Consider the following 23,401-nt stretch of genomic DNA (forward strand, 5'->3'; position numbering starts at 1 on the left):
TACTACCAATGTTATGTATAGGAGTTTGTACATCAACACTGGAGCGTCTGGTACTGAAAGCTACTTCTGCTAAATTAAATGTAGCTGGGATATTATATAGCCTTCACCTGTGCTAGTGGAACTCCCCAATCAGGAGATATGTATCTAAACTGCCTGTAACAAACCTTACTAATTCTGCAGGCATGCCTATAGGCTATTTAATGTGTGAGAAAAAACTGTACCAGAGATGATTTTCAGAATTATAACACAAAGATATGCAGACCCTCTGAAGATTTCCTGCTAAGGTTTAATTTACTAGCATTGAAGTAAGAAAAGGATCTTCCATAGGGAAACAAGTTGAGAATCAATCAATCTCTCTATACAGTTTTTCAGTATGATTGAATGCCACGGAAGACAGAAGTATCTCAGACTCCTCCCTGTGTGGTGGAATATACTATTATAACATTCCTAGGCTTTCCTGATGCCTTCTAAGACAAAATGAGCTTTTCAGAACTCTAATGGGAGTACACGGTTAATCAGTTCCAGTTGGGTATTCAAATAAGGGGACACCACATGATAGGACCAGGAGATAGCTGGTGATGTGACAAAGATAATGAAGTACCTTTGAAGAACTATGAACAAGAAGTCACTCTTCTGCAGACAGAGTAGAAAATACTAAGCAGAGTCTGAAATCCTGTGCATAACTCAAACAGATGATTATAATCTTCATACATCATTTAAAACCAAATAATATGATGACACCAAGTAATTTTTCTTAATATACACAAATCTAGAAATGATGTTCTCTTTTTTTTCCCCCAACACACAGAGAAGTTTACATCATAGAATGGCCTGGGTTGAAAAGGACCACAATGATCATCTAGTTTCAACCCCCCTGCTATGTGCAGTGTCGCCACCCACCAGACCAGGCTGCCCAGAGCCACATCCAGCCTGGCCTTGAATGCTTCCAGGGATGGGGCATCCACAACCTCCTTGGGCAAACTGTTCCAGTGTGTCACCAGCCTCCATGTGAAAAAACTTCCTCCTAATATCTAACCTAATGTCTCAGTTTAAAACCATTCCCCCTTGTCCTATCACTTTAAAACTATTCCCCCTTGTCCTATCACTATCCATCCTTATAAACAGCTGTACCAGTACTTGAAGGCAGCGTATAAACAGGAGAGGGAAGGCCACAATGAGGTCTCCCTTGAGCCTTCTCCAAGCTAAACAAGCCCAGTTCCCTCAACATTTCCTCATAGGAGAAGTGCTCCAGCCCTCTGATCATCTTAGTGGCCCTCCTCTGGACCTGTTCCAAGAGCTCCACATCCTTCCTGGACACAGTGCTGCAGATGGGACTTTACAAGAGCCAAGTAGAGGGGCACAATCACCTCTCTCTCCCTGCTGGCCACCCGTTTGTTAATGCAGCCCAGAACACAGTTGGCTTTCCAGCTGCAAGCACACATCGCTGACTCATGTCCAGCTTCTCATCCACCAGGACCCCAAAGTCCTTCTCTGCAGGACTTCTCTCAAGGAGATCTCCTCCCAGTTTGTATAAATTGGAAGGTTTGTATAACCTGGAATTGCCCCAACCCAAGTGTAACACCCTACAGTTGGCCTTATTGAATCTCATTAGGTTTTCATGTGCCCACTTCTCCAGCCTGTCCAGGTCCCTCTGGATGGCTTCCCTTCGTTCCAACGTATCGACTGTACTGCTCAGCTTGCTGTCATCCGCGAACTTGCTGAGGCTGCACTTGATGCCATCATCTGTCATTGATGAAGATGTTGAAAAGCACTGGTCCCAAGACCAACCCCCATTACTGAAAGGTGAGATGGGCCCCATAAGTGAAAGTAAAAAGACAAATAGTCTTCACAGTGACTGAGAATAAGGGGGGTGAAGGGGAATAGTTAGAGATAGTTTATAGAAGTAAGAATGTAGAGCTTGTTAGAAAATAATTGATGGCAGACACCGAGTCTGGGATAGTGAGGGGGATGAAGGCCATACCGATAAGGTTTGAGAACAGCCAGAGGACATTTGGGAGGGAGGTGATTAGATGTTCATAGGGCAAGAAGAAACTGGTTTGGGGGGATGCCCCCCTGAAAGGTCAGAAGTTTACAGCAAGAAAGGTCAGAAGCCTTTGTGAGAAAGACAACAAATCGTCATCCCACGACCCACTACGCACGCGCAAGAGGGGAGGGTCTGCATGCTAATGAACTCTTGGGGGTGTAATGAATATGTATCTGAATTCTAAGAAAACTATTGATTATGTATTAGTTTGTCCTATATCTGTAGCATGATTTTTCCTGGTAACTTGTGACCTGGTGGAGGCAATGCACATTCTCACAGGTTATTTATTCTGAAGTCTAACTGTAACAGATAAACACAGTGGTCTCATGGCCTCCAACAGACAGGTATTTGCTACCCATGCACAGGGAAAAGCAGTGGAGAAGAAAGGAAGATGCTAATGAGTGTAGATCTCATATTACCCAGAGAATTAGCCACCAGAGGAGCATGTCCTGATTGCCCTGAGTTACCTGTCACCTCTTTATATCTCATCTGAGACAAACAGCTTTATTTGCCGAGGCAATGAATATATCTGCCTTATCAAGAAGTTGATTTTTATGCAAGGATGTCATCATTTTGTCAGATGCTAAGTACTCCACTGCTATATCAGCACTTTATCGATACGATCAAATTTGTTGCAGCACAGGAAACTCATCTGGGATAATGTGATGTACTTTCTCTGACAAATAGGGACATTAATACAGACTGGGAAAGGCCGAAGCAAACAGGTTAAAGGGAGGTAAAAGGTGGCAAAGGCAGAAAGTGTATCTTTTAAAGTGGGAACACATGAGAAGAGGCAATAGTAATGGGCAGGAAAAGGCATAACATTCCTGGAAGTCTGCCTGTACCAGTAGCAGTAATTATATGGCAGAAGAAAGCTGCCAGCAGCACTGTTTATTTCCTGTGGAACAGACAGGCTATGGCACATATAACTAGCAAGCAGATGGCAAGAGCCCCATGAGAAACGGAGTTCATGATGACTTTTGCACTCCACTGTTTGTGCCATAACATTCTTTTGAAAATAGTGTATGTGCCAGGTCTGGTAATGGTTTAACAGATGCTTCATCTTGGTTTCTGGACAGAAGACAGGAAAGTTGCCCTGAGAGTCAGGAAGGAGACACTCATGCAGCTATGAATGTTCCAGCATGTAGAACTTTTATACATATACTATTTTGCCTCTAAAATGCCATGGGCCTACATATCTCTATGCAAGTTCTGTTTTTTTTTCCTAATTTTTTTCTGTGCAGAAAAAATTGCCATCTCTCTCCATGGGAGCTCATAGGAACTTCATGAATCTCATTATACAGTGAAGTGAACATTTTGCTCACTTACTGGACTGAAGAATTTGGGTTCAAGATGTTGGAAAGCCAAACAGGCACAGATACAGCACAGTCCACTTCATTATGGGACATCTTGCAGAAATGTGAAGAGTCCTGAATCAAAAGTACTAGAAGTAAATATGCTTCTGTACTAGAACTAGTACTAGTTCTAGAAGTATTGTTTCTGGCTTGTTTCAGGGTATTTTGTGTCAATCAACTCTAGCAGTTTTCAAGAGTTTCTCAAAGGATGAAATAGTTAAGAATTATCAAAGGACATCTATTCATAAGCATTTTAATATGCTTAAGTACAATACTTCTGTAAAAATAAAGTGTTGTCCTGCTACTTTAATCTGCTTCCTGTGTCCATGTTAACTTGCTCTATGCATAAGCCATTATGTCCAGGAGGCTCAGCTATCCCTGCACATGTGACAAGTTACTCTGATTGATTTTCCACAGTATTTTTCATTCGATTCTCCAATTAATTTTTTTCTTAAAAAAAAAAAAAAACAACCCTAAGAGAAAAATAATTGTTATTACTCTGAAATTAGCCACTGTCTAAACACTCTGGCTGCAGTTGAAATAAAAATATGTTTTCCCAATTAGCAGGAAGTTTCTTCTCTTTTGGACTGTGTATGGCATGAAATAATTCAGCTCTGTAGTTCCAAGAATGAAAGAAAACAAAGCGGCTTAAATAGTTAATATAATTTACTGCACAGCAATTACATCTATTGCCACGAGAAGCAAAATTTACTACCACAGGGAACTGAAAAAGTTCAGTATGTCAATATGTCACAGTAAAACACAGTATAAACTGCATGTAAATGAGACCTTCCACACAGCTCTGCATTTTGTGTCACAGAGCTATTGGATGGAGAATGGATGATTCCTTTGGACTGGAGCTCAGGATTACACCTCCCCAGCTGAGAGCCCTGACTGCCAAATTACACAGTGCTTCAGGAGGAAGCCAAGAAATGCTGCCTCTTGAGATGTAGTAGGCAGCTGCCACATTGCATCCAGGGCCTTAGGAATATGTTGAGGCAACAAAGAGATGTTGCTTAAAAAAAAAGTGCATCCTCTTGCTACCTGCTCTCCCTCAGCTGTGCTTCATGCAGTAATGCTGCTCGAAGCCTGGCATGCTAATGGTTCCCCTTTCAGAGCTCACTGGAGCTGAAATCCAGGCTGTGAGCCATGAGGTAGGCAAGTATCTTGGTGCTTCTTCCAAGGAAGTATCCCTCAGCAGAGAAGGTAAATAGGCATATTAGAGTACTTCAATTCATGACTAAGAGATTTTGAACATTTTATCTCCATATAGGTTGTCACTGGTATTAACAAAGAAAGAAAGCTTGCCTCCATTACTAGCACACACTGTTTTCCTTTTAGTTACAAAGTAATATTTATTTTTCATTCATAATGTACTATTTTCTTGAAATGCTGCTATTTCCTTTAGGAAGAATGTCTCTCTACAGTTAGCACCACAAAAAGTCAATGATTCCACTGTTAACAATATTAATATCACCTGTATAGTGGTAAAGATAAAAAATTAGAAAAAAAAAAAAAAAAAAGGTTTATAAAACATTTCTGAAGTCCTTTTTTCAAAAATCTGCTCTGTAGTGTCAACAGTGATTCTAATGGTTTGCATATTTTCAGTATATTTCCAACTTTTGTGTTGGATGGGTGCAACATTTTACATCTGCTAGGACAGCAAGCAACAAGTACACAAGAAATCTCAAGTTACAGATGAGAATTCTGCTAAGATTTGAAAGCTGTTGACGTGTTGCTGTTTAGTACCTTTGGGTTCAGGACTTCACTGCTGACCTTTTACTGAAAAAATACAATATAAATTGTGGTCATGATGACTCAGCCAATCCCAACTGTATGTTTAAACCATGAGTATCCAAACTTTGCCTTGCCTGGGCTAAAATGAGTGAAAAGAAATGGTCTTGGGCTGCACACAAAATAGATAATATAGTTAATATATATAAGTATATATAAGTAACAAAACTTCTTTTAATTTTTTGTATTTTTTTATTTAAACATAAAAGAGCAACAAAATCATAAAACTAGCAAGTTGGACACATATGGATTAAACCATGGGAAGTGGGAGTGTTTCAGATTCCTTATAGATCATGACAAAACCTCACTCTTGTTATTCATCCCTCCCTCCATATTTGATCTCCACTGCCAAAACTGCTCTTCATGGCTGGTGGAAACTAGAGGGAATCCTGTCTGGTTGATCAGGAGAAGGACTTCTTGGTGGATCATAGATCGTGCACACAGCCTATGTCAAAGAAACCAGGCTAAGCCAATGATGATTTATTAAATTAAAAGTGATGTGACCTAGTCCTTTGCTGATCCAATTACAAACCTTCCATGAAACCCACCAAATTACTGATGATATATAAACCTATAGTAACAACTAACAAATTCCTTCTTTTTATTTATAAATGACAAAAAGTCATGATGAGCAATAAATTATTTATTCAAAAACAACTATACAAAATAACACTTTTGGAGATCAACACTTCTACATTTTTTTTAAAGTGCATCTCTTCATTGCTACAATATTTGGTTTACTAATTTACACTGTACATTCATAATCTGTAAAAAAAATAATTGGTGAGTATTTTCCCAGTTGGATGTTAATAACATTGACAGGGAGCACAGATTCCATTATAGAAATCACTTTTAAAGTGTATACATATACAAACTATTCATAATCAGAAGACAGCACTGTGACAACAGCAATCACTAGAAAGTGGAATTACAGAATATACGGTACGACAATAGGTTCTCTTATAAAAGATTATGTAAAAGTGCAAAATATATACACCCTGCCTTTATATTACCTCCTAGTTTAATCTTTAATACTTATTAAATCTTGTTCTGACTTCCTGAAATGAAGAAAAAATTACAGTAATTTTACACTATGTACTACAAACATGCACATGTTGCAAGACTGCATTTATAAAAAAAAAAAGACAAGCAAAGCTTTTCACACAAAAATACCTTTTTAAAAATTTTACTTGGTAAAACATAACAAAGCATATTATGAATATAACTCCAGCTGTGAAATATTATGAATATGAAAAGATCTTGTTAATTTTTTCTTTTCTGTCAGTTATAAGATTGTAAATAGTTCCATGTGCAGTCCACAGAGATTATCGAATTTACTTCATCATTTTGTTCTGCAGTATTTTGGCCCTCAATTTTTTCCAGTACACTGGAAAGAAATCTATAATTTGCAGATAGTAAAAAAAAATACCACACTTAATTGCCACATAGCCAATATGAATGACATTTGAACAGTCCCTATGTGTCCATATAGAATGTTAACATACATTAGGTTAGGATCTACTATGATCTGTTAAATATTTTAATATACTTTTAGGACAGAGCTAGTGTACTTTGAGGAAATGCTTAATAATATATGGTTATTGCTTATCATAAGGATACTTTTCAAAATATTTTTCAAAATATTTTTCAAAATAAATTTCAAAATATTTTTCTTAAAAAAAAACCTGTGCACTTATGTCATGTAAAGTTTAGAACAGAAATCTTGTGTTGATGACATGGCATAGCTCACTTTTTTTTCCTGTACCAGGGAATTCAATACATTTGATCTTTTAAAATTTGATTTCTTGGAGGATGATCTTTCCTTTTCAGCAAGGAAAGATTTACAGGCTGGAAGTGAGAATGAATGGCAATTGTGAGAAGAAACTTGAATGTTTATGTCACCACTGATGACTTACTCCTAGACACTCTGTATTCTTAGGTAATTCCAACGATGGCCAGTAATTTTCAAAAGCATTTGTCTGGAAGTGGTTTTAGAAATTTCCTATCAAGTGTCTAAGATATTAATATCTTTGGCTGAGAAAAAGAAGGCATTCAAAATAATATCTGAAACACACATTTTTCAATGAAGAATAGTATGCACAATCAGCCTGTTGAATGAGGTCCTGGGCAACCTGGTCTAGTACCAGATATAGAGGTTAGAGGCCCTGCGTGTGGCAAGGGGGTTGGAACTTGATGAACATTGGCGTCCTTCCAACCCAAGCCAATCTATGATTCTATGATTCGGTGCTGAGGAAACATTTCATTGGAGTGCAAGCAGACTTGAGAGAGAACTGTTGGTGAGAGTCACACTTAGGAGAAAAGTGTTACTGTGACAATTAAAAAAATAAATTATCCATACTTCACTTCTACAATGTGTTTTTTCATATTTCCTCCAAGAAATAAAAATCGCTTTTTACTTTGTAAAAGAGAACACATATTATAGGGAGGTGGGGAAGCAAGGGCCACATATTTCACACTGGTCATCTTGGGGAGGATATTCACACAGTTGTAATACATGGCTCTGTTACAAATGGTGCTTCCCAACCACAGTGAACAAATTTACTGTGGTATTTGAGATGGAAACTCTTGGAAATATGCAGGAATGCTATAAGTACAAATTTTAGGGACTTTTCTTATAAAGAGAAGTCATTTAGTTTTCCCATGCATTTACTAACAACTTTCACAAAGAATAATGTCATCTCCAGTTTTTTACAGTTAAGTGAAACCTGAGCACACTGAGAACTTTAAATCCCATTAATTTAAAATCATCAGTGATTTACCACCTAAGCCATTAGTCATGGTTCTGTTGAAACTGGACTAATACTGGATGAAGATAATATGAAAAATGCAAAAATATTGAGTTAAAATGAAATACAGATCTTTTTGCAGAAAATTTCATTCATTTTCTTGGATTTTCCAGTAGTAATAAAGGCAAAAACATTATAATTTTTTTTTTCATCTTTAAATAATCATATAAAGATAATGCCATAGCATTAATAGCATCAACCTCTTATGTACACTAGATGTTGTCAACTTTAAGGAAAATTTAAAAATAAATGGCATTTTGTATGTCAACACAAAAATAATTGGACAAATAGGAAAATCAGCCATCTCTCATTTCTACTACTTCTCGTGCTATCAAAAGATGTATATGCAGCTAAACTCCTACCTCCTTCTGTCTCTGAGAGACTTAGGTATTAAAAAATATTGGCTCAAAATGCAAAAATCGGGATAAACTGTTTAACAGAATATAATTTTTGGTTTCTAGGTGAAATGGATGAAAAGCACTAGACCAAATAAACAAACCCAGAGCACAATAAATAACGCTACAATCACTAACAAGAAACAATGATGCTGACATAGATGGACAAATAGAGCAAATAGCAAAAATAGAACTAGTGAATATGTATTGGCTGAAAGGTGAGCAAATGCAAAAGGCTGAGTTGGGAAAGCTTTCAGTGGCCACCAGGGATCCAACCTCTTGGAGAATGTGATTTTGTTTGCTTGGGAAATGCTAATAATGTCTCCTCAAATGGATGGATGATATTACAACCTGGGTAGCTGGATAATGAGGTATACATTTACATGCTTTAAGAAAGTACTTACATTTGCAATATCTTTCACTAACACAACAAATATTTTAAAAAGCACCAAAGATTTCACTTCCTCTGACAAGTCTGCTGTTACTGAATAACTGAGCAGTATTTCTTCTTCTTATGCTATGTAGGGAACTGCTGTGTAATTCTCTTTTTCTGCTCCTTACTTTTTTAGTGATCGTCTACTCTCCATACTCTGGCAAGCCTAGCAGTGCCTCAGAACACACTCAGCATATGCCCAAGCACCTGGATGCATCAGCTCCAGTGGAGCTCAACAGATTGCATTTTTTTCTGTTTATTTTGTGGCTCCTTCTTTTAAGAGAATCCTTTTACAGTTCAAATATCTTTTTTTTTTTTTTTTTTTTTTTCAATCAATGAATTCATATTAAAAAAACTTCTAAGCATCAGTGATCTTTATGGGACAGATTATGGAGTCCTGCTCTTTATTCTGAACATTTCAAACATCTGTAGCACAAAAAAAAAAAATAAAAAAAATAAAAAAAAGTGCTTCAACATAAGTATATCACTCTTATATAAGTTCAAGTCAGAAGATTTATGCATGCTTTCACAAAGCTTTGTGGTCCACAGACAAGTGCCTCATGAATGCATTTGTCCCATTTACACACTGGAATTACTTAGGTTTTAACTGTAATCACATGCATTTATTTGATAAATCACATAAATATTAAAGGCTTGAAACTAAATGGCATGTCATTCTAGATGAAGTGCATTTGTCTCTCACAAGCAGCCTAACTTTGCTTGAACACTTTAGACAAGAAAAAACTGCAAATTTACACTACCCAAGGTTGGCTATAATTCCATAACTGCTCTGTGTGATTAGGCACCATTCTCAAACCAAAAAAAAAAAAAAAAAAGGTGTTTGTGGTGATCATAACTGTGACAAGCTGAGGAAGCAACGCTAAAACTGTGGAATGATACAGAAGCAAGGCAATTAGAGAACACAAAGCAGAGAATTAGACATCTCTCACTTCTAGTACTTCCTGACAGTGAATTACTTGAGAAACATACCATTGTTTCCTACATTTCAATACAATTCCTGTCTCCATTCCTTTCTTACTTGCACTCCCTTTCCAGGAAATCCATAATATGTTATTGACAAACTCAGCGTTTTACTGAATAACCTGAAGAACTAGAAGCTACAGAAAAATACATCAGACAAAAGGTCTCTCCTGCAGAAGGCCTGTGCTTTACTGTAACACATCTATCGCCACCAATATTGTTTGTGCTACATGAAGCACTGAATAAGTCACTGTGTCTTTTCCACTTCAAATGATCTGTTCATCAAACCATTTCCTGCTCAGCCCAAGCTCAGCCTGCCACTACTTACATTTGTGCAGGGACAATTGAATCTGCCCTTTAGAGCTATTACAGTGACATGGTTTTCAATTCCTCACTGAATTTCAACAGAACACTATTTGCTGAAGTGATTTATTGTATGACAGAGAATGAGGGGCTCGGCAGTCCGCAGAGCACCTTTTACTGCTGGAACTGAAATGCCTCTGTGCATGCAGGAGGCTGTGGCTGAGGTTGCAATTGTGATTACTCTGCATACGTTCACAAAGACATTTAGCATGAACTAAAAGAAAGAAGCTTCAATCAGTGATGCAACTGATCAGTCAGCTGCATCAAATGACCTTTCATATCTGAAAATGTTACGCTATTATAGTTTAAAGGCTGACTTTCCTATCCTGCTTAAATATGCTGCAATGAGTACAAAACAAATGAGTTAATTTGATACAATTTAGGAAAATATGGACAGCTATTTAATAGAGTTTTCAAGTGCAAAAATGTACTTATTTTCTTTTATTCTTATTGCCGCTACTAATGTTTGCTTTTCTTATTCTAAGAGCACTTTGCAGAAATTTCTTTGTTTCAAAGAATTGTAATAGTTGGAAGGGACCTCTGGAGATCAAAACCTTGTTAAAGCAGTTCCCTACAGCAGGTATCAAATCATCCAGTCTGGTCCTTAATATCTCCAAAGAAGGGGACTCCATATATTTCCATATTCTTAATTTTGTTTCAAACCAACCCTGAAGCACATTTTGGTTAATCTATTTGACCCCAGAAGTCAAAAGATGGATTCACTGATAAACAAACAGGTAATCAGCTTATTATAGCCTAATGACTTCCACTCATCAGCTTAGGCACAGCAATCATCTGCAAGTATGTTCCTAGCCCACTGCAGATATAAAGTGAAACATGCCCAGTAAACAACTGCAAAGGTCAAGGAATACGAAGTGAGTGTCTGAGTAGATGGCTGTGTATTCAGCAATTTTAATTATTAGACTTGTGTCCGGAAATCTAAACAGTGAGAACTAATTAGAAAGGTGAGATGTTTTTTTCTCACATCAAGACCTGCTCATAGCAAGGGAGGAGTTGCGGATTCAGATTACACCGAATGAATCCCTGTGGATGTTTCAAAGCCTGGTCTCCTACGGCCTTTCTATCCTTTTTCATGAGCACCATCATGTCCGTGTTTTTCACTAGTTGGAAGTTGTTCTCTGTTGGGGATTCTTAGAGTCTGCAAACACACTGCCAATAGCACACAGAGAATGCAGGTGTGCCATACTGTTGAGTGTTAAGTCTGGCTTTTTAAATCTTGTCTTTTTAAATCTGATCTTTTTTAAAGAGGTCTGCCTATTTATTTAAGTGCTGAATCACTGGGAAAATTCTTAATATTTGATCCTGGACCTTTGCATTTCTAGGTTTCAAAAAGTCTTAATTGGACTCAAAATTGTAGTTCTTATATGGTTTGGGTAAATTTTTGATACAAAGAAGTCATTTTATTTCCAGTACTGTGATATTCTGTCTTTTTTGTGTAAGAAAAATATTCCTCATATTTGCAATGTTCGATGAAACATCAGTTCCCTCAGTTTCAATTTTACAATGGGTTCAAACTAATTAAACTATGTCTGCATGCACTCTTGGCAATTTTCAAGGTCTGAGATGTCAAAGAATAGTGAATACTGAGCTGCCCTATGTAAACACCTGTAGCTCTTTTTTCATACAGTTTGAACTCCAAGCGTCGGAATTTGGAGCAGATGTTTTCATGCCAGAGACATAATCAGTTCAATTTATCTTCTAGAAAAAGCTGCTTTTGCTTTGAAAATCAAGATAAAAGAAGGAAGGTATGAAGATATGAAGAGCAGGATTCAGCATGCCATTAAAAAATTCAAAATCTGACTTATTTCTGTCAAAAAAAAGAAAAAAAATGTAGTGAAATGAACAAACAAACAAAATCAATGAAGCAAATTGTTTTAGAACAACTCCAGAGAGTTTCTCCAAGCTGTTGAAGGGTTTTTTGGTTTTTTTGTTTTTTGTTTTTTTTTTTCATATCAAGACATGGGAATCTAAATAGAGAAGAACAAAGGTTGATTGATTACTTTGGAAAGAAGTATAACCAATAAACACAACATAAAATCTTTCAGAAAAATGACCTGAAAAATAAATGTGAAATGGTGTGATAAATTAAAGAGAAATGTGTAACGCAGAAAAATATGCAAAATAAAAAAAAAAAAAAGCAATTCATTAGTAAGCAATAAGGAAAACTGGGACCCATTATTATTCAGTTTTACATACATGTGTTTTCAGCTAAAATACTTTTGCAAGCAGTTTGAAAAGCTGTGGATGGTAGAAAAAATATTGTACTATATTATAATTATAATTATTATATTATATATTATAAAAGAATATTGAAAAGAATAATAAAAAACAGCTGAACCTCATCTATTTGTTCATTTTGTTAGGAAATAAATATCAGTTGCGTCAGATGGAGAGAACAGTTCCTCTGAAGGCAAATGAAATAAGCAATTCTGAGTACAAGAAACCACATGATGATGGCTGGTAAAGCTATTTAGATAGGGAAAGCAAAAATCCAGGAAAACTACATGCCTCTTAGCAAGATTAAGTACAATCATAAGAGGGCATGCCATGGAAACGGATTTACTGCTGATGAAAAGGTGGCTACTGTTGAGTGCTGTATACTAGTTACAAAGGAAAAACGTACTACTCATCCTAGAATATACCAGACAAGAAAGGAGCATGGTGCAATATTTTCCAAGAGAAAAACCCATAAAAATTCTACAAATAAGTCTTTTAAAAAAGATTCATAAAGGAAATTACTGCATAAAAGGAAAAGAGAATTCTCATTTACATTCTTTTCATATGAGCTCTCACAAACTATGAGTTATGTGGTTGTTTTACTATTGCAATTGCAAATTTTCCTCTCCATGATATAAAACAGTGTTTAAGAAATGTGTTAAGAGAAATGTATTAAAATGAAATGCAAAAAAATCTTAAATGAATAGAAATAGTTTATGTGTCAAGAGAAGACATTAGCAGTATTTGACTTTATAGAAAATTACTTCTTTTGGATGAAAAAGATTCTGATAAAAAAAAAAAACACATTTAAGAATGTTTTGATGTCTTTTTAAAACTGAAGATCTAAAACAAATTCAGGGAGTTAAATGGCAGGGTAAGGTAATTCTGTATAAGTTACAATGACCGCAAATTCAGAATGTGGGACTGCCATAAGACAGTATTCTTTCCTACAGTTTAGATTAATATACAGTAAATTAATATTTTGAAGTCCTCATTGCCTTGATTCAAAGAAAGGTGAAGGGCAAATGAAGTATGAAACATTTTTTGATCCAATTCTGCTTCCTTCCACCTTGCTATGAATATTTTAGTGATGGGGAGAAATAAATCTGTAATAATGCTAAAAATGATGATAAAAAACATAATTTGCTGCCATGAAGAACTAAAGCCCAGAAGTGGTTTTGACATTCAAACCTGCAGATGTTTTAAAGTTACTACATTTCCTATTTCTCCCTGAGTGCATTCATTTTTCACTTGAGGACTAAGAAAGGTCAAGTATACACAGCATACCAAGATGCAAAGTGTGCTACTAAGCACTGGGCTTTTGTGGTAGTCACTGTGGTTTTAGTAATAGACAATTCAGGAAAAACACTGCCTTTACTCCAAAATCTCTTTGCAGTACTGGCTAAAGCTAGAACACAAGTCAAATGCAAACCACTGTACTTCCCAAAGTCTTGGTGTGAAAAGTCTAAGGAATGGTTGTTTTTTTTTTCCTATTTTATCCAACAACAGAATAATCTGCCTAACCATATTGGTTCAGTAAAGGATTTCTACTTTAAAACAGGGAAAGTTTTATCCCTAAAGCCAATTAAATATTCACATTAAATCTGCAGGGGCATTTTTATCCAGCTTCTCTGAAATAAGAAAACAGTGAGCTGATAATGTAATCTGCTTATGGATAATTTAGGATATACTAAAAGACAGTAATTTAGCTCAGTTCCGACTGCTAATTGAACAAAGTGCTTAAATACACAGTAAAATATATATATATATATATATATAATACTAGTAGCTTGATGTTACAAGAGCCAACATATCCCATGGGATATAGACCAGTCTACAAATTAACACAGTTTTTACTGCCTCATTTTAGAAATATTTTATACTAAGCACTAGGTAGTAAGCGCTGGTTGGAAAAACAGGCTCTGTGGTTTTTTTTTTTTAATCTCTTCCTTCCCCACTGCTCCCTGCCTTCTGGGCTGGTCAATGGAGAAAGATGAATACCTTTTCCAAACATGATTCAATCTGCTGGTTTTAGGCCTTCTGAGCAAGTGGGAGGAAAGCACTCCTCGCCACTTCCAGTTTCTCTCCAGTGATTACAGAGTTGAGACCAGCTGATCAATGGAGATTAGATAATTGATTTCTACACAGATTCATGAATAAACTCAAATTCATAAATAAATTCATCACATTGAGTGTGATGTTTCTACCATATTTGAAGAACGTAAGAATCTGGAGGCTTCCTACGCTATAAATATGGCAAATAATATTCCAAGAACAGTTTGTAACAGAGAGAAAAATTAAATAGTTTTTACATTTAACTTTCTTTCCCTGTTTGGTATTCTGGAAATCCTACAGATCTATGACAGTCACAATCAGCTAAGCATTAAATAAAGAAAGAATGAAGCACTCTCACACCTCTAACAGCAGTAAGAAATTAGACGTATGAACATTATATATCTTTTCATCCAATTGTTCTGTGATGTTCTTCCAATTCTTGTAAATCCGATTTCTAATAAAAAATGAATTTCTGCATTAAAAAACAACCAACAAGCACAGCCAGTAAAAATCTCCAACCCTTCACTAACAAAATTTCCTTCCTGTATCCTCACACTCTCTAGAAATTAAAACCTTTTTGCTTGTAATGCTTGTAATGCCCTACATATTACCACTGCAGTGTTTACAAGAACAGAAGGCTCTTGTGCAACTCAGTTGTCTACGCAGCTCTGACCTTTCTGCCACCCTCAATTCCCAGTGTAACAAGACTTACACAATATATCATGTTTCTTCCCTAAAAAACCCTAAAAAAAATACTAAAAAACAGAGGGTATTGTACATCTGGACTATAGGGTTGCAGGTATCAATACCTGCATAACTGCAATTCCTGCAATTTATTCCATAAACTGATTTTTCAGTTTATGTCACTGAGAATCTGTTCCTAAACAGGAGTGGATTTTGGCTTGAGTCCACAGTTCTTAATAAATTTAAATTTAATGAAAAGATTTTACTTGTGGAATTGTTCTGATTGAACCAGATTAAAATACATCTTCAATTACATCTTGCATGCTGCACAAGTCCTTTTTGTGCTTTCTAACAAATTTACTACAAAGTCTTTACTCCACATGAGATAATCCCTTCTCAGCATGCTTCAACAAAGAAGTATCTAAATGTTTTTGAAGCACACCTTAAGAACTTAGATATATGAGTTTATAAATAAATGATACATTTAACATTATTGACTTTTAAAGTTACATATTCAGCAACCATATCTCAATGATTATCACTGTAAAACAGCAGTACACTGAAAGAAGAATTTCTCTGTGAAATGCAGAGTGATAGTTACTTTCAGCTTGCATGCTTGAGTAAAAAGACTTTTAAGATTGCACAGTCAGTCCATCTGTTTATCCTTCTCCTGCCTCAAGTTTTGCAATGCTTTGATCCACTTCCCATGCATTGGAAAGATGGACAGAAATCACCACAGACGTCTCTTCATCTCTCAAAAATGTGTGGAGGAAAGAGACTACTTCCTTCCTAATGCCCATCCTCTTTGCCCTCAGAAACTTACTGGAGGACCTGGACAGACTACTGAACCAAAACTCAACTACAGTAGATCGAATTGACCTAGCAGAGAAAATACATACTTTTCTATCTGTTGCCACAGGCACAGGCAGCTTGTGGAGGCAACTCAGAGCTCGCACTCAGTCTCCTTTCATGGAAAGGTAGAAATGGCTCTTCCCCTGATGGAGGCTTCTAAGGCAGAGCTCTGCATGCAGGAACATTTCTGTACTCTTTCAAGGAAACAGATGCCAACTCCTTGGCACTGCAACACTATGTGCTGAGAAGCTTTAACAAGTGTGCAAACATCACTGTCTTAGACCAACTTGTTCAAAAAAAGCAGAAAAAATATATTGCAACGACACTCCCTTCACTATGATATTCAGGGAAGTGGGGAGGTGTTACAAAATATGGACAGTAGAAGCATTTATGGTAATCTCCTTAGAAAGAAATTCAGCCATTTATAAATAGTACTTATACAACAAAGATTGGCCTACACATTTTGCTGAAGAGGCATTCCTTTTTAGAAGTTATATCAGAATTAATATAGTTCAGATAGAAAACAGATTTATGTTGTAGATTTAGGATTGCAATGTCTACTAGAGTTTATCCTCTCTCTAGCCCCCACAGATAATCATATAATAATTGTAATAAGTTTCAGGACTACTGGCACAAGAGTGGCAATTACTCTGAAACACTTATTGATTCTTAAGATCTTAGAGAAAAAAGAATTAAGTTGGATTTCCAGAATTTGAGTAATGGCTGGTTCAGCACAGCCACCATATTGTAATTCCATGCTTAATTTTAGCAGCATCTAAATTTAAAACTAAAATTGTCAGGGCTCACTTTCTACCCCCAAGGCCATCTGGCATGGTCTACACACATCATATCTACTAAACTCTCTGATGTTTTAAACTGGGTAGCAAAACAAAACCACTCACTGGGAACAGACCTGAGCTCACTCAATTCATAACTGCACAGGAATTTTTCTGCAGATTTTAATTAACTTTGATCAAAGAATGCCAGGAACTGGATTAATAAATCAATAGCATTGTTCAAGTCCAATGCCCTAGTCTATGCTGTAGTGACTGTTAGTTAATATGGCAGTGATATACCTCTCTCTGATTTAAATTCATGGCACTAGACATTCACTCAATATCATATCTGCAAGTGGAAATATATTTGGAAAGATAAGCTGTGCTTTTCATTACACTTAAAACATAACAGATTCAAGCTGGACATTAGGAAGTATTACTTTTCAGAAAGGGTGGTCAGGCACTGGAATGGACTGCCCAGGGAGGTGGTGGAGTCACCGAGCCTGGGGGTGTTCAAGGAAAGACTGGATGCTGTGCTGAGAGACATGGTTTAGTGGGAGCTATTGGTAATAGGTGAATGGTTGGACTGGATGATCTTTTAGGTCTTTTCCAACCCTGGTGATTCTATGATTCTATGATAACATTGTCTAGATGCCTGATCATAGTCTTAATCCAGTGGTAAGTAGTACATTTTTCCACTCAAGTTACACTAGTGCCGAGCTAGTGCTGAACTTCGTACATAAGAGAGTAAAAGCAAAACAGAGGAAAATTTCCATCGTGCTTCAATCTATAGTCACTTCGTAATCTATAATTTTTTCACACTAATAATTGAGAATTGACTATGAGAAAGCCTTTCAGTTTCTAATGCTACCATTTGTCAACGTTAAAATCTCAGTAAACATAAAAAGCTGAAATTTAAAAGCAAAACTGAAAATTAAATTAAAATTTTTTAATATAATAAAAATTTATTTACAATTAATAAAAATATTGCTCAGCTTTTCTAAAAAAATGTTTTAAAGGGAGTTGGCTGTCCTATTACCCCTCCTTGCAAACATCAGGTCTGTAAACAACAATGGAATTGCAAACAGCATCCCTAACATTTAAAATAATTTCTCTCAAGATACCACTTTGCAGTAGGCAATCTTTATGGTAGGATCAAATACCAACTATAAGCACTTTAACTGTGCCTATGCTTTAGATAGGCAGATAAGCATTCTTTAAAAATAAGTGCCCAAGGCTCCACTGCTGTCTTTCAAGACAGTTACCTGCCTTAAGACAGAGGTGGAACCTTTCTAATTAAATTCAGACATTGAAGTTAGGTAAAAATACTCCTCACCTAAGAGCTTTTAAAGGCACCTACCTACTTTCCTTAGCATACATTGATTTTAGGCTTTTCTTCTAGGACACTTTTTAGACCAAATTTAGAACGTTTGATTACATTGATCTATATGCATTTTGTACATTGCCTGATTTTTAATTTTTTTTTCTTACATTTCTCAAAAAAAAATCATAATATTGCATGATGTTGCCTCAAAACTACAGTTGAAAACAACTGAGATTTTTATCACAGAAGCCTGGAATACTTGTTATTACTTACCCCTAAGATTAAAATGTCTTCCTTCAACAGTTTTTTAGTAACAGGAAGCATTACCTGTGCAAATAAGAAAGTGAATTCAGAAGAAATTTAAAGAACAAGTAAAAAAATAGACCCATATCCTCTTTTCACTTGTGTTTAAGCATATATGTAAGACAGGGCTAGAGGTGTGGGGAAAAAAAAAAAAAAGGAGGTGGATGGGCCAGAAAATTCTTTATGTTCACCCCATTGAGAGCATCCTCTGTCAAACAACGAAGTTACAGAGCATCGCATTGGAGGTTACTGTTAATGAAATATATGAGTGATGTGAATGATTCATGGAAGCTTTATTAACAGATAAGAAAATCCTATGGCAAGTTTTCTACAACTCAGTGCCTACAGTTAGACTTCTCAGCTTAGAACAAAGCTCTTCAGTTGATCTGGCAAGGTATTTAAATACATATGTAGCAATACCTTCTGCATACACTCAGGCTACATAATAAGGCCAGAATCAAGTATGGGCTTCAATCTTTTCCTCAGTCTGAGACAGATTACTTTGTGTTATGCCAGATCTAACTCTCTGGCCTCAAAAATACTGGAACAAGGAACTGTAAATTTTCAAACCCATCAAAGCAAGATGAAAGTCCATTTCCTATTGTAGTTTTCTACAATAATCAGTTCTTTTCAGTGAGGACTGTAGAAATTGTGCACAGCAATTTTCAAAATACACTTAAAAATCCTAATTTTTGGACACCCATTTTCAAATGTTAGTTTGTGTTTTTATCTAATATACGGGTAGATATGCATGACCATAAGAACAGAAATCAAAATGACACCACAAATGTTACTGAATGAATATCTGCTCAGAATATTAGACTAGTGCTGCAGACAACAAACTGATTCAGTTTAATATTTGTTAACTCATAGATTCAAAATGTTAAACAAAGTGTGAAAACTGTTAGCATTACAGATAACACTACCATAGACTTAGAAAATCACAAAGTTGCAATATTGTGCATGAAATAACTACTTTCTTTAAGAAAATAATTTATTTGCCATAGTCACATATCAGTTACTGTACATATATTTTCTCGCAATACTCTGGTTGTCTATGAATATTGGATCCACAGATGCCACTTTTGCAGCTATAAAGGAGTGAATACAATGTAAAACTGCTGTCAGATCCTGAAATTCAAGTTCCTGAAAGAGAAAGCAAGAGAAAAAAAAAAAAAAAGAAGAAATTCAAATTCAGGTTAGTAAACATTTGATATAAACACATAAATGACTCATTAGTCAACAACAATGAACTTAGATAGAAAATTTGAATATTTATAAGGAACTGTAAATTTAAATGTGCTAAGAATTAAAGATGTCTATACATAGCTCATTCACAGGCATTGCTGTATGTCAGTTTAGATTTCATCCTTTGTTGCTTTACTGTTTACAATTCCCTCAGTTTAGACAATCAAAATATTCAACTCACAAGAATGTTCAGACATCACCGCATGTTTTAAAATATTTGAATTTAAAGATGCAGTTTCAGGTCCCATTCAGGGGAAGGTGAGGAGGACACAGAGTTTGGCAGCCTCAAAAGACAGTCAAAGAAGCAAGCTGTGAGGCCAGAGGCAAATGGAAGCAATGATAAAGTCACAGCACAGTTTGCACATATAAATATGGGTGTTTGAAATTCACATGTCCTAATTCAGCAAGAAAGGCAGAATTACTCCTAATTAGTTCTCAAATTTCTTTGACTGTATTATTAAGTATTTCATAAATGACATTTCTGTTTCCCAGTCTACCCAGAGAAAAGTGAAGTGATATTCTGACGCAATGAGAAAAAACACAGAATAAAAAGCATATTCAATTTACACAATAGTAATATTTACAGACTCTGCAACCACATATTTTGTATGGTTTTCGGTTTGAGGAGAAGGTTTCAACAGGACATTTATTGAACGTATTGGTTATACAACAGCATATCAGGAAATATCCTGTTTATTTTAAAATGAAAATTTAACCACTTCTGCTTTTCATATCACAGTACTTTATGGTATTTTCTAAACAAAAATTGCCTCAGAATATTTGGTCTTTATTCCTGTTTAGGAAAAGCTAATTTTCACACGCTTTTCTGTTGAAATCTGTATTTACTAGGTAGGAATGGTATTACTTCTAACGAATGCTTAATTGTAATCAGAAATTCTATTTTCCATTTTATCCAGATGCATAGTGTTCACTGAAAGATTTTTGGCATTAGAGATTTATTTTTCCATCACAGATTTTATTTTTCCAATATCTCTTATTATCCCACTTCCAATTCGCTTGTGATGAAGCTCTTTCCAGATATATGTACCTTTAACACATACTTTTGTGGTTTTTGTTGTTGTTGTTATTTTATTTTATTTTCCTTTTCAACAGCCTTATTTTACTGGCTTTTTAGTTTGAAATAGGTTGATTCCTTCAGAAGCTGAAGATAACAAGACAGGTATCCTTGCAAACAGCTTGGTATATGAACATACTGTGCAGTAAGCAACAACTACAGTGACAGATATTTGTATTACATTTAATAAATATTTTATATCTCTCTGCTATGTGATAGTAATCATACTGTTTTCTGTGGCAGTAAGTATTACCAGAATGAGAGGTCACTGCATACATCTCAGGCACATAATGACTAACCTAGGTGCTGATACACAATAAGTAATACTGCGATTTCATTACTGAAAAGCAACCTGTAAGCATTAGGTGAGATTCATGAGCCATAACAACGTTCACGGAAAATCTGTGAATTAGTTCAGCCATATTTCTTTGCTTCGCTTCTGCTTGGTAAGTTCCTGTACAATGCTTTGTTTTGAAAAAAAAAAAAAATGTTGTATCAGGCTCAGTAGAAATAAAATCAATATGGATTCGTTAAGTAGACACAACTAATAGGTGAGATACCGGTCACAGTATTTCCATCCAATTTCCCTCTGAAACTAATTCTCACAAGAATTTTTACAGTATAAATACTTCGCCAACAGTCTGAATGAAATGAACTCATTGGAGATTTTGAATTATTTTAATACATATACATTTGATTAAAATGATCAAACCCAGAGGTTCATTGTTGATTTTTCTATATTGATGAGGCTGCAAATAGGGCAATGCAAATTTTACATACTTACTGTACATCACATACTGCAGAATAAAACCAAGTCAATATTTGGCTTTCCAATGCTTCATTCTGAAAATAGTTAGGAATTCTAGTGGGATTGTGATTGGAGACGTGGAAAATAAAAAGGCAGAAGAAGGACAAGGTGGTATCAGACTTTCAGTGTTGGAGAATAACAGAACCACAGAATTGCTCAGGTTGGAAAAGACCTTAAAGATCATGAAGTCCAACCACAACCTGACCATAGTACCTGAACTCAACCACCCTCTGCTAAATCATGCCCTGAGCACCACATCCAAACGATTTTTGAACACATCCAGAGATGGTGACTCAACCACCTCGCTGAGGAGCCTATTCCAGTGCTTAACAACCCTTTCTGTAAAGAAGTTTTTCCTGACATCCAACCTAAACATCTCCTGATGCAACTTAAGGCCATTTCCCCTCATCCTGTCACCTGTCACCAGTGATGATCCACGGAAGCGAAACAATCACAGCCTCCCTCTGCAATAAATATTAATGTCTATGCATTGAGGGCTTAAGTTCGTGATGAAGAGGAGACTGTGAGGATTTTTTCCAACACTTGTGCATGATTTCTTTAAAACCTCAGGCATATGCAGCTTATTGTCTCAGGTATTTTATTTTCCAATAAGCAAATTTATTATTCTCAGACAAATTTAACTTCTGTTACCATCTACTTTCTCCAGCATAAGATGACAATAAGCAATATTAATGTACAAAAAGTGTAATGGGATCATATTCAACATGCTCCCAGGATATGCTCTTTCTAGCATGTTAAGTAGTTTTACAAGTACCTTTGTTTTCTACTAAGCATCCAAGGAAGCTCTCAGAAAGTCCTCACACATTGTAACTTTCAGACAGAGGAAGCTTTGGCAGCAAACTGTCTTCCTCATAGTGATTATAGCGAGCACACAGAACCCTAAGAGAACAATGCTTTCAGACCCTAAGTCCTGCAAAGAGTATATAAGCAGAGATATTTATATGCATATAACACGTCTTGGGTAATTCATCATCTGATAAATAATTTGATACTTTTTACTACAGTGCTGAGCTTTCTGAATATGTCATTCCATGCATGTGAAGTGGAATACAAACTGCTATAGCACTTCATGCTACTTCCAGTCTCTAGACAGCCAGCACAAGTTTACCAAAATGTTGTATTCTGAAACATGTTGCAACCATCATGTATCTCACTGCAAAAAAAGTTTGTAAACTCCTGTTCCTTTAAATACTTCACTTCATAACATGAGTGAGCCAATATAACTGATGGAATGAATGTGCTATATTTTATTATCATTCATATCTAGTTAAATAAGGAGGAAAAAAAATAACATTAAGGGATGTTACTCTCAACCTTCTGCTTTTGTGTACTTCCAAGTCAACAGCTTAAGAAATAATTACCCTAAAAGAAGAAAAATCTCTTGAGAATTTATATCAAACCAGGCATTTAGGTAACCAGTAATTGGCATTCAGTTGCTGAAGTATTCATTTGGGCCTCGTATGCAAAATTAGATCTTCTTGTGGAAGAAAAATGAAGTGTAAATTTTCATTAAAATCCTTTGAAGAATTTAAGCACATGTAATCTTCATTTTGATTTTTGGGGGAGTAAAGAAGTGTTTTTTTCCATTTTGATTGATATATATGAACATAAGTAAATAAGTATTTTATTGACAGTAGGTATATTATCTATTGTAAAATCAAAATAAAATTAATATAAACACTTTCATTAAGAAGTAGTTGCACTATTTAACTCTCATTGTTTAGGATTTATAAAACTAAAACAATGTACATAAGTCCCAAAAAGATTTACACGACAAAGGTTTTAAAGATTTAAATATAGGTTTAAATCTCCTGAATTGCAATCTTTAAAAGCAACAAATTATAA

General features: G+C 35.7%; 1 protein-coding gene across 1 annotated transcript in view; it reads right to left on the reverse strand.

Moving 5' to 3' along the window:
* Window positions 1-14,481: 14,481 nt before the first annotated feature.
* The window catches only part of SNTG2 (syntrophin gamma 2), a 144,051-nt gene continuing 135,131 nt past the window's right edge, over window positions 14,482-23,401 (reverse strand). The window contains exon 17 of the mRNA XM_048934715.1: window positions 14,482-19,550. Coding sequence (XP_048790672.1) covers window positions 19,419-19,550 — 132 coding nt within the window. The 3' untranslated portion in view covers window positions 14,482-19,418. The remainder of the gene's footprint in view (window positions 19,551-23,401) is intronic.

The sequence above is a fragment of the Lagopus muta genome, chromosome 2 (assembly GCF_023343835.1).
Source record: "Lagopus muta isolate bLagMut1 chromosome 2, bLagMut1 primary, whole genome shotgun sequence".
Classification (NCBI taxonomy): domain Eukaryota; kingdom Metazoa; phylum Chordata; class Aves; order Galliformes; family Phasianidae; genus Lagopus; species Lagopus muta.